This window comes from Poeciliopsis prolifica, unplaced genomic scaffold (genome assembly GCF_027474105.1).
Source record: "Poeciliopsis prolifica strain line A6 unplaced genomic scaffold, Auburn_PproV2 SCAFFOLD049, whole genome shotgun sequence".
NCBI lineage: Eukaryota > Metazoa > Chordata > Actinopteri > Cyprinodontiformes > Poeciliidae > Poeciliopsis > Poeciliopsis prolifica.
The window spans coordinates 1,282,501-1,296,005 of NW_026562424.1; the positions used below are offsets into that span (position 1 = coordinate 1,282,501).

The 13,505-nt window shown below is 45.3% G+C and overlaps 1 protein-coding gene across 1 annotated transcript in view; it reads left to right on the forward strand.

The window, feature by feature from the left end:
- Positions 1-13,505, forward strand: part of LOC129377693 (katanin-interacting protein) — a 21,281-nt gene extending 7,776 nt beyond the window's left edge. Inside the window, 21 exon segments of the mRNA XM_055057803.1 lie at positions 518-624; positions 692-770; positions 847-1,059; positions 1,765-1,902; positions 2,835-3,522; positions 3,843-4,646; positions 4,757-4,768; positions 4,771-4,809; positions 4,812-4,963; positions 5,043-5,121; positions 5,443-5,620; positions 5,686-5,851; positions 5,968-6,134; positions 6,212-6,273; positions 7,739-7,849; positions 8,180-8,319; positions 8,527-8,628; positions 8,801-8,961; positions 9,914-9,940; positions 10,085-10,170; positions 11,103-13,505. Coding sequence (XP_054913778.1) covers positions 518-624; positions 692-770; positions 847-1,059; positions 1,765-1,902; positions 2,835-3,522; positions 3,843-4,646; positions 4,757-4,768; positions 4,771-4,809; positions 4,812-4,963; positions 5,043-5,121; positions 5,443-5,620; positions 5,686-5,851; positions 5,968-6,134; positions 6,212-6,273; positions 7,739-7,849; positions 8,180-8,319; positions 8,527-8,628; positions 8,801-8,961; positions 9,914-9,940; positions 10,085-10,170; positions 11,103-11,161 — 3,570 coding nt within the window. The 3' untranslated portion in view covers positions 11,162-13,505.

The window sequence follows — 13,505 nt, forward strand, 5'->3', positions numbered from 1 at the left end:
CTATGCTGTCGGCCATCTTTGTTTCTGTCTCTGGCTCGCGCAGGACGACCAGCAGCGCCCTCTGCTGGAGGCGGCAAGCAGACGTTTTTACCTAGTTTGTCGTTTGGAGCTAAATTTAGTTTTTTCATAAAATACAAAAAATATATAACATTCACAATTACAGCAGGGAAAAATAAAAAAATAAAATAAAACCTAACCAACAAGCAAGTATTTACTGTCAGCTAACAGTCTGAGATATGCAGCCAAAAAGTAGAAACACCAACGTTACACCAGAGTTATGGAAAAGGGATTTACCCCAAATTACTCAGGTAATTAATTGAGTAAATGTAACTGGTTAGTGTCCAGCTGTGAGGTGGAGCAGCTTCCTCCCATGCAGGAAGAGCCAGACGCCCTGCTAGCGCCTGGAGCTAGTTTAAGCTAATAAACTGTTAATCCATAATCAATCGTCCACCACGCAGTGATTTATCATCATGTTGCATAAGAAGTGGCGTCCTGCTGACCGTCTCCTCTCCTTCAGGTTGAGGGTCACCAGGAGGTCAACGGCGTGAAGCACCCAGGTAGTCATGGGAAGGATGAGAGCGGCGTCTCCGTGGCGATGCAGAGGATCACCCTGCTGGGCCCCAGGTCCGTCTCACGCCGCCGGCGTCCTGCGGGGCGCCGAGCCCAGCCTGACCTCTGTGATTCTGTGCAGGCAGCAGCAGAGGCTCCTAAAGGCCCTGGAGCAGCTGGAAGCAGAACCCGGCCAGAACCCAGCCCTGTCCAAGCAGCCGGTGAGTCGGCGGCACGCGCTGCCGGGCCGGAACCGATCCGCTCTGCCCGACGTGACCGGCTCTGTCGCCGTTTCAGAGAGAGCCGCCGCCGCCGGCAGACGTCACCCCGGCGCTGTACGTCACCATGGAGATCCTGTCCAACTGGGGCAACGCGCTGCAGGTCGGCCTGACGGAGCTGCAGTTCTTCTGCCACAGAAACAGGAAGCTGTTCGTGTCGCCGCACGACATCGACATCAGGAACGCCGACCACCCGGGTAACCTGGCGGCGCTGGTCAACGGGAAGGTCAAGGTGGGTTAGTTCTGGTTGCTAAAGTCTATAGAGCTGCGAGTCAAACCTTCACTTTTACTGCCAGGAAACACTCAGATGTTTGGGTTTGGACTGAAACAAAGAGGCAAAAAAATATCATTTCATGTTGTTTTTACCGCAGTTATTTATTATTATTGTGTAAAAAACCAAACAGAGAAAAGAGCAACTTCAGTTTCCTGTTTTATTAGACAAAACTATATTACATAATAATAACAATAATTGCTCCTCATAAATATAACCAATATTTAGATTACATTTAATATTAAACGTAATATCAATAGTAGTAATATTAAAATAAAATGATTATTGCATTTAACAATTATTTACATTAAACTTAAAAATAATTTGTGACATAATAAATATGATGCCATTAATAATTATTAAATGTGAAAATTATTTTTGATGACATTTAATAATAGCAATAATAAATACATCAATGATAATAAACTGTGTTATTATTTATTCTTATTATTAAAAATTAGAATTATTTTTATTGCATTTTTAAAAATTATGATAATTATTAATATCATAGGGTTAGGGTGCTATCCTATAGAGTAGGGTCAACTTATAGCGTGCTATCAGTTGTAACAATGTTACAATGGTCATATTTGAATGGATTGTTTTGTAAAAATCAGCAGATTTTTTTTTTCTTTTTCATGGTTTTTGTCTCCTGTTGCTGGTTGCCAGACCACCAGGGGGCGCCACATGTGGACGTGTCCCTTCCACCCACCCGTCCAGCTCTACTTCATCGTCAGGAACACCGAGCGCGCTCTGGACTTCGGCATCTCCTCCATTAAAATCTGGAACTACAACAGAAGCCTAACCGTACGAAAACATAAGTACTCCTCCGACCCATCAGAACTCCGACCCGGTTCACGGGTTTGCTGTCGAACTGCTGGCGGCCGAGCCGGTTTAGCTGCGTTGCGTCAGTTGAGCCCCACAGTGGCTGGCGGAGCTGCCGGTCAGTCTGGATGTGGGGCAGAGTGGGATTACCTCAGAGGATTAGCCTAGCGTTCGGTTCTGCTCCTCTGCTGTTCTTAGAACCGTTAAAATTCTGTTCATGGACCTTCTCAGATGCAGCCAGAACCGCCATGTGAGGTAAGACTGTTCAGACTGCATGGAGTTTCTGGAGCTGCAGTGCAGTTTGGGTTCAGCGGTTCTGGAGTCGCTCTGCCTGCTGCAGTTAGCAACAGTTAGCTGGGAAATACTGCAAATGTTCCTGCAGCCGCAAACCTGAAAGGATTTTATCAGCAAGAAGAAGCAGAGAATCATCAAGTCATTTCTAAACAAATCTGAAAAGTGTGGCGTGCATTTCTATTTAACCACAGGCTACCTGCTTTCCCAAAATTTTGGGACTTTTGGTCCCAAAATTTTAACTTCACTTTGATCCTCAGCTGCAGCTGCAGCTTCGCCCAACCGATCAATTGATTGTCAGAATAAATCAGAAAAGAAAAAAAGATCTTTTTGTTAGCGTTATTTATGTTACTTTATACAAATAATTAAGTTCCCTTTAAATAAGAAAATAAATATTTTATTGCATGAAATGCAACAAGTTTTCCTGAACTGAACATTTGATCTTTTAAGAATCGTCACTATTCCAAAAATCAAGTATCACGATTAATCGATGACCAAACCAGTTGCCCACTGTTTGATCAATCGATTAATTGTGAATAATGGATTAATCGTGAATAATGGATTAATCGTGAATAATGGATTAATCGTGGGCTGTTTCTCAGTAAGCGCTGTTTGTCTTGCAGGAGCTGGACGTCGGCGCGCGCCACATCCGGCTCTACCTGAACAGCTCCCTGGCGTTTGATGGCGAGCTGGAGAAAGGCTGCGGGAACCAAGCCTTCGACTACGGCTCCACCATCGACCTGAAGGCCTTCCTGTTGTCCGGCGGCGGCCCTGCGGGGCGCCCCCTGCAGGCCGGGGAGGGCGGCGGCACCGCACGGCGGCACCGCGAGGTTCTGCCTGACCCGACGGACGGGGCTACGTTAGACGCGCCGTTTCCGCCCGTCGCCGCTCGCCGTCCGTCTGCCCAGAGGAGCGTCTTGGACCGGTCCGCCTCCGCGGATCAGGCGGCGCCCATGCAGCTGACGGTCACCAAACAGCCGGCCGCCTGCCGGGTCGCGCCCCAGTGGCTGCAGCCGCCGAACCGGGCCGCTCCGGAGGGCTGCGAGGGCGGCAGGGAGCGGCCCCGCTGGTTGGTACCGCAGCTCTCCACGGAAAACAATCCCTCCTCCTCCTCCATGCTGCCGGAGCTGCCCTGTAACCCCGGCCGCGTGTGCAGAGGGGCAGACGGGCCGATGAACGGCGGGCAGCGCTCCCTGGACCAGACCTGCGACCTGCTGGAGGAGCTGCAGGCGGAGCGGCAGGCGGAGCGGCCCGTCAGCGGGCGGCGCAGCTCCTTCAGGCAGACGGAGGAGCAGCGCCACCTAGCGGCCGGTAGGAGGTCCTGCTTTCAGACTAACAGACATAAAAACACATTTACTAAACAGGAGCATTTAAAGGGACAGTGTGTGTAAAATCAACTTGTTTTTATTTTTCCATCACGTTTTCATGTTTTTCCTCATCAGAATCAAACTGCAGTTTCAACCATTCAGCTGTAAAAACAGAGACAGGTCCAGTTCCAAGCAGTTAAATTACAAACTTTTAGGCTCAGTTGATATTTTTAGCGTTTTATAACAACTGAAGGTAACGGTTACTGGGCTGAGCTTCAAAATGGCCGTCATGTGGCGGTCTGTGATGTTTTATCTGCTCCTCAGATGAACCCGTGTCTCTGGACGGCGCCGCCTGGCGGTCTGGTGCCGGTCCCGGCCGGTCTGGTGCCGGTACCGGCCGGTCCCGTTGCCACAGCCAGCAGGACGACTCCCTGATGGAGTCCTGGGATTCCCTCACCAAGTTCAACCAGTGCCAGCGCGGCCGCATCTCCAACATGGCCTTCGAAGGCGACGTCTTCGACGAGTTCCTCCAGCGCCGGGGTCGCGGCCCCCCCACGCTCCCCGTGACCCCCACCGCGACCCCCAGACCCTCCCTGTCCTCCGTCAGCGCGCCGCCGCAGAGCGACGGCCCTGACGACGGCCCTGACGACGACCCGGCCGCGGAGCGAGAGGACGACTTCGAGATCCCGGTTCTGCCTCAGGGCCGGCGGCTGGTTCTCAACATCCGGTCCACCTGGGGCGACCGCCATTACGTGGGCCTCAACGGCCTGGAGGTGTTCAGCGCCAGCGGCGAGCCGCTGCGCCCCGCCGCCATCAGCGCCGACCCGCCGGACATCAACGTGCTTCCGGCGTACGGCAAAGACCCGCGCGTGGCGGCCAACCTGGTGGACGGCGTGAACCGCACGCAGGACGACATGCACCTGTGGCTGGCGCCGTTCACGCCGGGCCGCCGCCACTCTGTCTTCCTGGACTTCGGCGCTCCGCACCAGATCGCCATGATCCGGGTCTGGAACTACAACAAGTCGCGCATCCACTCGTTCCGCGGCGCCAGGGAGGTGGAGATGCTTCTGGATGGCCGCTGCATCTTCAGGGGCGAGATCGCCAAGGCGTCGGGAACGCTGTCCGGAGGTACGACGGCGACACGCCGACAGCAAGAATCACCGACCATCAGGACTAACATGCTGTCAGGCTAACCGGGTCGGGACCGTCCCGTTTCCTCCCCTCTGCTGCCGTTTCAGACCTAGACCAGTTCGGGACACCATCCTCTTCACCACGGACGACGCCATCTTGGAGCCATGTCTCGGTACGACGAGACGTTTCTGGGCGAAGACGAGCGACCCGACGGGTCGGCGAGCGAGGAAGAGCTGCAGCGGCCGCGCACCGCCGACGGAGAGGGGGACGAGCGACCTTTCACCCAGGCCGGGTTCAGAGAGGAAGACCTTGCAGTGCGTATGACCTTCATCACCAAACAGAGCCGTTTCCTCTCCGTTCTGTTGTCATTGATGAGTTTGAATGTTTTATTAGCAGAAGCTGAAGCTCAGCGCTGCAGTGAACCAGCCGGAGGAAAACATGCAGAACGTTCCTGGGATCTTCTCTGGGAAATGTGAGTCTGATCGTTTCCTCATCTGGAGCCTTTCATCCTGGTCACACTGGTGATTCTTGGCACTTTTGGGTTTCTGTAGCCTAGCATGAATGTTTCAGCTTTTGCTAGAACAAGTAATGCATGAGCCCAGTGCTGAACTTTGACCTGCATGTCGAAGCTAACCCTCAGATGTGTTTCTGCTTCCTGCTGTGACGTTTCTGCTTCCTGCTGTGACGTTTCTGCTTCCTGTTGTGACATTTCTGCTTCCTGTTGTGACATTTCTGCTTCCTGTTGTGACATTTCTGCTTCCTGTTGTGACATTTCTACTTCCTGCTGCTCCAGGCCTCAGACTGGAGATGACGGCGACTTGGGGCGATTCCCACTACCTGGGCCTGACGGGGCTGGAGGTGGTGGGGAAGGACGGGGAGAGTTTACCTCTGGACCTCACCATGATGGCGGCGTCGCCGCGAGACCTCAACGACCTGCCGGAGTACCAACACGACTTGCGGACGCTTGATAAGTACGTCGACCATATTTGGGTCGGGTCCGTCGTGTCCAGGCGTCATCGTGTCCTCTCCCTGTCAGGCTCATCGATGGCCATAACATCACCACTGATGACCTCCACATGTGGCTGGTTCCTTTCTCCGCTGGAGAATCTCACACCCTGAGCGTCGCCTTCAGCAGGCAGCAAGCCGTCGCCGGGCTGCGCATCTGGAACTACAACAAGTCGTCTGAGGACTCCTACAGAGGGGTGAGAGGCGCTTTCTGCTGCACTGATGGACACCAGCGGTTCTGTTCGGACCGTCTGGACCAATCGGATCTCTGATGGATCTGCTAACCTGACGCGTCCGATTGTTTCTGATTCAGGCAAAAGTCCTTCATCTGTTCTTGGACGAGGTGGCCATCTCCCCGCCGGACGGGTTCCTGGTCCGGAAAGGACCGGGTAACTGCCACTTCGACTTCGCCCAGGAGATTCTGTTTGTGGATTACCTGCAGCCTCCGGCCGACACCTGCAGCCGCGACGACGCCCAGAGGCAGGCGGCGCGGCGCGGCGCTCGCAGAGCCAGGCAAACTCAACATTCACTCATTTCTGGTTTTTGTTCATTTTCAGAGGAAGTTCGAAGAGGCCGGAGCCCAGCATGGACTACGAAGCTCCCATCATGCCTTGTGGCTGTATCCTTCCTGAAAAACAGGATTTCACTCAGTTTGAAACACAAACTTCACTTTTTAACTTTAGCATCTGATGCTAACAGTTTGTGTTGTTAGCATCACAAAAGCAGCTAGCTCTGGGTTTATGTTCACTCTGAGTTTAAATGAAATAAAATCTCCCTAAAGAGGAAAACATAACGTGTAAGACAAAAAATTTGTCTTTAACAGCCACGTTGTTGCTTTTAATTTTATTAAAACTCATGAAAACAACAACAAAAACAAGATCGACCCGACAACCATTTTTAACTGGTCCCTTCTGGTTTCTACTGGAATCTGGCTATTTTTGCTCATTTCAATAAAAAATCGTGTTTTAGTTTAATGTTGAGCAGCTAAAAATGAAAAAATAAAATAGTCTGTGATATTAATGTGTTTAAAAATGCTTGTTGTTTCCTGTTTCCGGAGGATTGAAAATCTGCTGGGAAGGAAAACTGGTTTCTGGAGGGAAACCAGGCAGCGAGGCTCTCTGGACCGGGTTGATCGGACCCGCTGGGCTTTCACTGATCAATACTCAGTAAGTGGAATGAAACCACTGAGTGAATCCCAGCTGATCCAGAACCAGCAGAGCTTCAACCGGCCAGAAACATTCAACGATTTCTTTATTTATCGCTGATGTTTGGCTTTAAACGTCAGCGGAGCTGCAGCTGTTCGGACCGTCTGGACCAAATTTACAACATAAGAAAAACAACATTATGCAGGTATTAAAAATAGTTTACTCAGACTAAAACAAAACAGCTGAGTAGGAGAACTTAAAGAAACGGCAGTACAGTGGCTTGCAGGTGCAAAATGTGCTGCAGAGACAAATGCATAAAAAACCAAAAGATGCTGCAACCACAAAAAACTGAAGCGAAGACAAACAACAAAACAAACATGAAGAAAACATTCTGCAGACCCAGACTAATTGCATGTTGATTTAAAATAATGAGCTATGATTAATGTATATTAAAGGGCCGATTTATTAACATCGACTTTATAACAATTACATTTTTTTTACTTGTTTGTTTTTCTTTTCTTTTTACAAAGTTAAAATTTGTCTCTTTGAGAGGATGAACCTGCAAGTTATGCAGCATCAATAGATTCCTTGAAACAGACTCGAAACAGCATTATTGTTGAGATTAATTACTTTATTGTTCTGCTAAATTCAATGGGACAGAAAAACTGCTGCCAGAACCGCTGGATAAACCAGTTTGGGCTGAAACACTCGCCTCCTCTTAGCGCCAAGTATTTTAGAAATTGTCGTTTTTCCATGAAGGGAATTTATTTTAGAAATGTCAAATTGCACAATTATGTGGTGAACGCAGCCAGTGATGTTATTTTATCTTTAGTTTGGGAATTCCCGAAATATCTGAGCCGAACCACAGGAATCGACTGCGGTTCGGCCCGGTTCTGTGGTACCGCCACATGGTATTTTCTTTGACTCTCCGTCATCCAGTCATCTTCCAGCTGCAGCTGCTGACCACCTGGGGAGACCCGTACTACATCGGCCTGAACGGACTGGAGTTTTACAACCAGAACCACCAGAAGATCCACCTCACGGACAACAGTATCCTTTCCTGTGACGTCACGTCTGCAAACGTCTGTCTCCACCCACCATGAACGCGACCACTCGCGTTGGTTCTGGCTGTCAAGTTGCCAGCATCACGCCGTGCTCTTTAACGGCGTTATTTTCTCTTTGCTGTGGCGCCGCCCTCGTTCAGCTCGGTTCCTCTGCGGCTCTGGATGGAAACCAGTAACTCTCCAGCGTTGTGCGAAGGTCCGGATGTAAACGGGACGTTTTCCAGCCACAAATATGAATGGATTTGACCCTGATGTTTCTTCTGACAGACCAACTCATAGCGGTGTTGTTATGGTCCCTGACGTTGCGTTGCGCCAGACATCGCAGCTTTTCCCGACAGCGTCAACATCCTGGACAACGTGAGCGGCGACGTCCGCACTCCCGATAAACTGATCGACGGCGTTAACGACACGCAGGACGGCAGGCACATGTGGTTGGCCCCTGTTCTCCCAGGAACGGTGAGAACGGCAGGGGAAGCCACAAGTTTACATACACCTGTTATCCTCGCCGTCTGACCTTCAGTCAGACTCGTGGCTCGGTGGATATAAAGGCACATTCTGTTTTTATGACGGAAATCACTTTGAGCTGCCCTGTTATTGAAATGTGCTATAAAAACGGACCAGACTGCTTGTATGTAAACTTCTGGTCTGGTGTTTTCCCTGCAGGTGAACCGTGTTTACGTGATCTTTGACCAGCCGGTGACCGTGTCCATGATCAAGCTGTGGAACTACTCCAAGACGCCTCAGAGGGGCGTCAAGGAGTTTGGGGTCAGTAGCTCTACATTTGCTGCAGGGTGTTTAGTTTCCTGCTCACAGCTGTGTGTGTGTGTGTGTGTGTGTGTGTGTGTGTGTGTGTGTGTGTGTGTGTGTGTGTGTGTGTGTGTGTGTGTGTGTGTGTGTGTGTGTGTGTGTGTGTGTGTGTGTGTGTGTGTGTGTGTAGCTGCTGGTGGACGACCTCCTGGTGTATAACGGCGTCCTGGACTGTGTGAGCCAGGCCGCCAGAGGCATCCTGCCGACCTGTGACCCCGTGGTGCCGTACCACACCGTCCTGTTCAGCGACGACGCCGGCGTGGCGCAGCGCGAGAGGAGCACCGTCATCAGGTGGCTGATCCACAAGCTCAAATGTATACATACACCCCGCTAACACCAAGACCGGCAGCCGGTACCACCCAAAACTGCAGACCGGATAAATCGGGACTCTTTGAGACTAAATGGATTCTTTTTATAATTTGTACAACAGGAATTTTAGATTCTGAAATAAAGGAACTGGAGCTGCAACTAGGGATTATTTTATTAATGGACTATCCAGAGTTTTTTCTGACAGTCAGTTTTTCCAATGATGAAGCGATTGATTGGATCTTTTTTCATTAAACCATTTTTCACAATATTCTAAATGCACTCAAAGCCACAAATAAAAATGAAATTACTTTCGGAATAAGAAAATAATGAACAATAGTGAATGCTAGAACATTTGTAGCTAATTATCTACTAATTATTCATCAGTAAATAAATGGACAGGAAAAGTGTCTTAATAGGATAAATTTTACAGAATTTGAACCAGGTGCAGCTAAAACTGCCAAAGGTTTTTATTTTAATTGTTAGATCTTTATATTTTTTGTACAGTTTTGACTAATTGCTGCTCTGTGTGTCACAATCACATTATTCACAGACTGCTACAATAGATCAAATCTGCTTTCAACTGCTTTGTTAAACTTAACCAAAATTAAGTAATTCAGCTGGGATCTAAATCCTGTTGCTGAGAATAAATGTTTTTTGTTTTCTAATTGCAGAAAATAAAAATTGTCGGCCCTTTTCAAGATAAATTAACTGGATGCATTTCTTTGAAAAAGCCAGACTTAGAAATAACAATGGTTGATTAAAAAAGGCTATTTTATGCGTTATCAAAATAATTCATGTTTAGTTTAAGATTAGGAGAGCACAAGTCTTCCGCTTCACACCAGATAAGATGCTTTTCACAAATTGATAGGTGATGAAAAGCATTTGGTTAAACTCCAATAATTCGGTTATTTTTAATAACTCTTCTCTCCTTCAGCCCCCAAAGCAGCAGACAAGACCAACGGTAAGTATTAAAGCCCTGAAGGCTTTGTGTGAGCGCCCCCAGTGGTGACTCCCTGTACTGCAACTCCCCCAGTGGTGACTCCCAGTGTCTGCTGCTCCTCTCCACTGGTCCAGCTGAATAAATGTGTTCACTTGTGTGTTGCAGCAACCATGTGGAGGACCAGGATGTGAAGCTGACCAATGAGAACCAGATCGTTCATTACAACAAGAAGAAGCAGACAGCCGATCCTGGTGATTCACAAAAACTGATCAATTACTTGAACTTATGCTGGGCTATTTATTGAATTTTTGGTTTTGAAGATAGAATTTTTGGAAAATCAAGATTGTTTTCCACCATTGAACTCCTTTGGTTTTTATAACTCAGAACCAGGGCGGCCATCTTTTTGTAATTTGGATTTTGGTCAAATTAAAAAAAGGCTTAGGCTAAGATTTTATTATTTTATAATTATAAGAAAAAAGTCAGAATATTTGAAGTAATTATGTAGTAAGAAGAGAATAAAGTTCCACAATAATGAAGTCGTTAATGCAAAAATAAAGTGTATTATGTTACCAAAAAAAAATTGTAATATTATTAGAAAAAAGCAGTATCACAATAAAGTTGAAATAATACAAAAATAGTTAAATTAACACAAATAATAATCACACAGTAAAGTCATATTCAGAGGAAAAAGTTGTAAAAATATGAGAAACAAGTTAAAGGAGAATTAAGTTATAATACTATTATGTAATAGTCATAATATTAGTAGAATGAGAGAAATTTAATGAGAATTCCTCCCTGAAAACTAATTAAAAACTAAAAGAGGAACACTGAAGTTTTAGTAGCAGAATTTTAAATGATAAAAGTTTATTTAGCAGAATCACCAACTGATCTAGATCCTAATAACTCTGGAAGCTTTTTCTAATTAAAACAATGTTTTTTCTCATAAAGATGGAAAAACTGTCTTTATTCTGCTAATATTATGTCTATATCTTCATTTCTAAATAACAATTATTGTAGCCGGGCCCCAATACTCCATCATACAGTTAAAATAATCCACCTTTTGATCATATTATCTGTCATTAATAATTTCTTTTAAAATGACATGAAAAAAATCTGATTTTATTTCTGACATTTAGAAAACTCTACATTTTATCCTGATCTTCTTTGTTCTGCTTCCTTTTAGCTCTTCGGCCCAAAACCTGCATGACTGACGGCGTTAAACACGGGAAGCGGCGATTCTGACGACAGACGTGGAGTTTTGAGCCGAGGCGCCGTGGAGACCAGCCTCTCCTCCTCAGTCTGGTGAGCAACTGAACAATCTGCCACAGACTCAACAACCTGGACTCAGATTTCTGCTTTCTGGTTGGATTTCTCCTCCATGTTTGGCTGTGAAAACATGACCCTCCAGCAGGGGGCGCCTCACTCCGTTTACAGTGCCTATTGCTGAACCACCAGTCTGCTGCTGCTGCATATTTTAATGCAACTTTCGGCGTGTAAATAACTCCCAATGAGCCAAACCATTAGCTTACAGCATTATTAGCATGAAAATACCAGTTATGATGCTCGTTTAGAAAAACATTTTGATTTATAACCGTGGCTTGAATAATTAAAACCTACTAAATTTGCCACTAATTCATAGAAAAGCTGAAATTATGCAAAGTGTGTGTGTAAAGCGACTGATACATGAAATAAAATCTATATTTATTTCTCCGCTTAGCATCAGATCTTTGTTATAAGTGACCTTCCTAACAGTAGCTCTGTGTGGATTCAGTGCAGCTTCAGCGTTTTTCTGTTGGATTTTTCTTTAAATACGTAACTTGATATGCAAATACTATCGACTTACCTCAAATCAAAACATACAGCGTTCAAAACGTTACAAATATGGATTCATCACAGCTAAAAGCTGCACTTCTTCATGAAACCCACTGCAAAAACACAAAATGTTACCAAGTATTGTTCAGTTTCTAGGGCAAATATTTTAGTTCATTTGAATAAGATAAAACTAATTTACAAGTCATAAACTCAATTATTTTTATTGCATTCACTCATAACTACAAATATTTTACGTAACAACTTACAAAAATTATGAAGGAGCAAAGAGAAGCATAAACTGATCATTTCTGGCCCAATTCACATAAAATGAACTACAAAATAAACAAAAACTATACAACGAACATCCACTTATTCACACAAAACAGCTTCATCACAATCATTTCAGCTTTATTTTAAATGTAGATGTCATTGTTTTACCTGTCAAGCTTATTCTATGAATATTTAAAATAAATATTATTGAAAGTTACTTCTCAGTTATTTTTGGACTTATTTTACTGAGGCATTTGCACCAGACACTAGATGAATATACTTGGTAAGATGTTGTGTTTTTGCAGTGTATTCACCGGCCAGAATCTGCTGAAAACGGCTTCAATTTCCCTACTGGGCCAGAAGTTTACATACGGCATGCTCATCCTGGGCTGGCGTTTGGTTTCCAGACAAACAAGATTTACATTCACAGTTTGGAGTTTTAATTTTCTTTAAAACGCACATTTTCTCTGAAATGTTTTGTTGGCATCGGCAACCTTCTGGTTCAGTTATTGGTTGGATGTTTGAGCAGAGTCCTTAAATGTTGAGATAATTCAGGAACCAGAAACGGCCAAGGCTCAACTCTTCTGATTAAATCAGGGATGTCCAAAGTGTGGCCCGAGGGCCGTTCTTGGCCCTTCAAATGATTTTGTTCGGCCTGATGTCAAGTCAAAAACAGCCAATAAAATAAAAAACAATTGGAAATCTTTTTTTTTTTTTTATAAAAAAGTCCAAAGCATTTTTTATGTTTCGGAGCTTCAGTGCACTGTAAAAATACAAAACCTTGCCACATATTGTCTAGTTGTAAGTGAAATAATATTCAGTGGAGCTAGAACCTTTTTTTTAATCAGTACTAATGAATTATTTACTTAAAACAAGCTGATATATCTTTCTGAAAATTTACTTCTAAGTAAATACACTTGAAATAAGGAAACTAAGATGTTTTTGCAGTGCAATAAACAGATTTCATAAATATTTTGTTTTTTGAGGAGGAAAAATAAAACCAAAAGTCACACTGAACTTCTTTTTGCTTTTCTTGTTTTATTAATTTTGTGGCTATTTTAAATTTGCCAGTTTTGCCCCTGGGGCAAAAGGTTTGGACACCGTTGGGTTAACTGGAAGAATCAGAGGGAAATCAGTAAACTTTTCAGCCGTTCTGCGTTAAAGAGAAGTGTGTGTGTATTTGTGACTCTGTGGATTAAATTGAAATGTTTGCATCAGACTCTTGTGTTTAAAAATGGCCGCCAGTGCGAGCCGAACACATCAGCATGAAAACTGTTGATATTCATAAACATCCTGCTTCCTTCTGCGACTCGCTGTGCAGGAAATGCAGTTTGATGGTTTTAAATGTGCAGCATCAACATTAATCTTTCTCTGTATATTGATTGTGGGTTATGGTTGTATATTTGACTTTTAGTGTTTTAAAATATTTATTTTTCTAATCTTTATTATGTGTATTCAGTGTAGGTTTATTTAAATGAATAAAATGTTCAAATTGTTTTTTTGA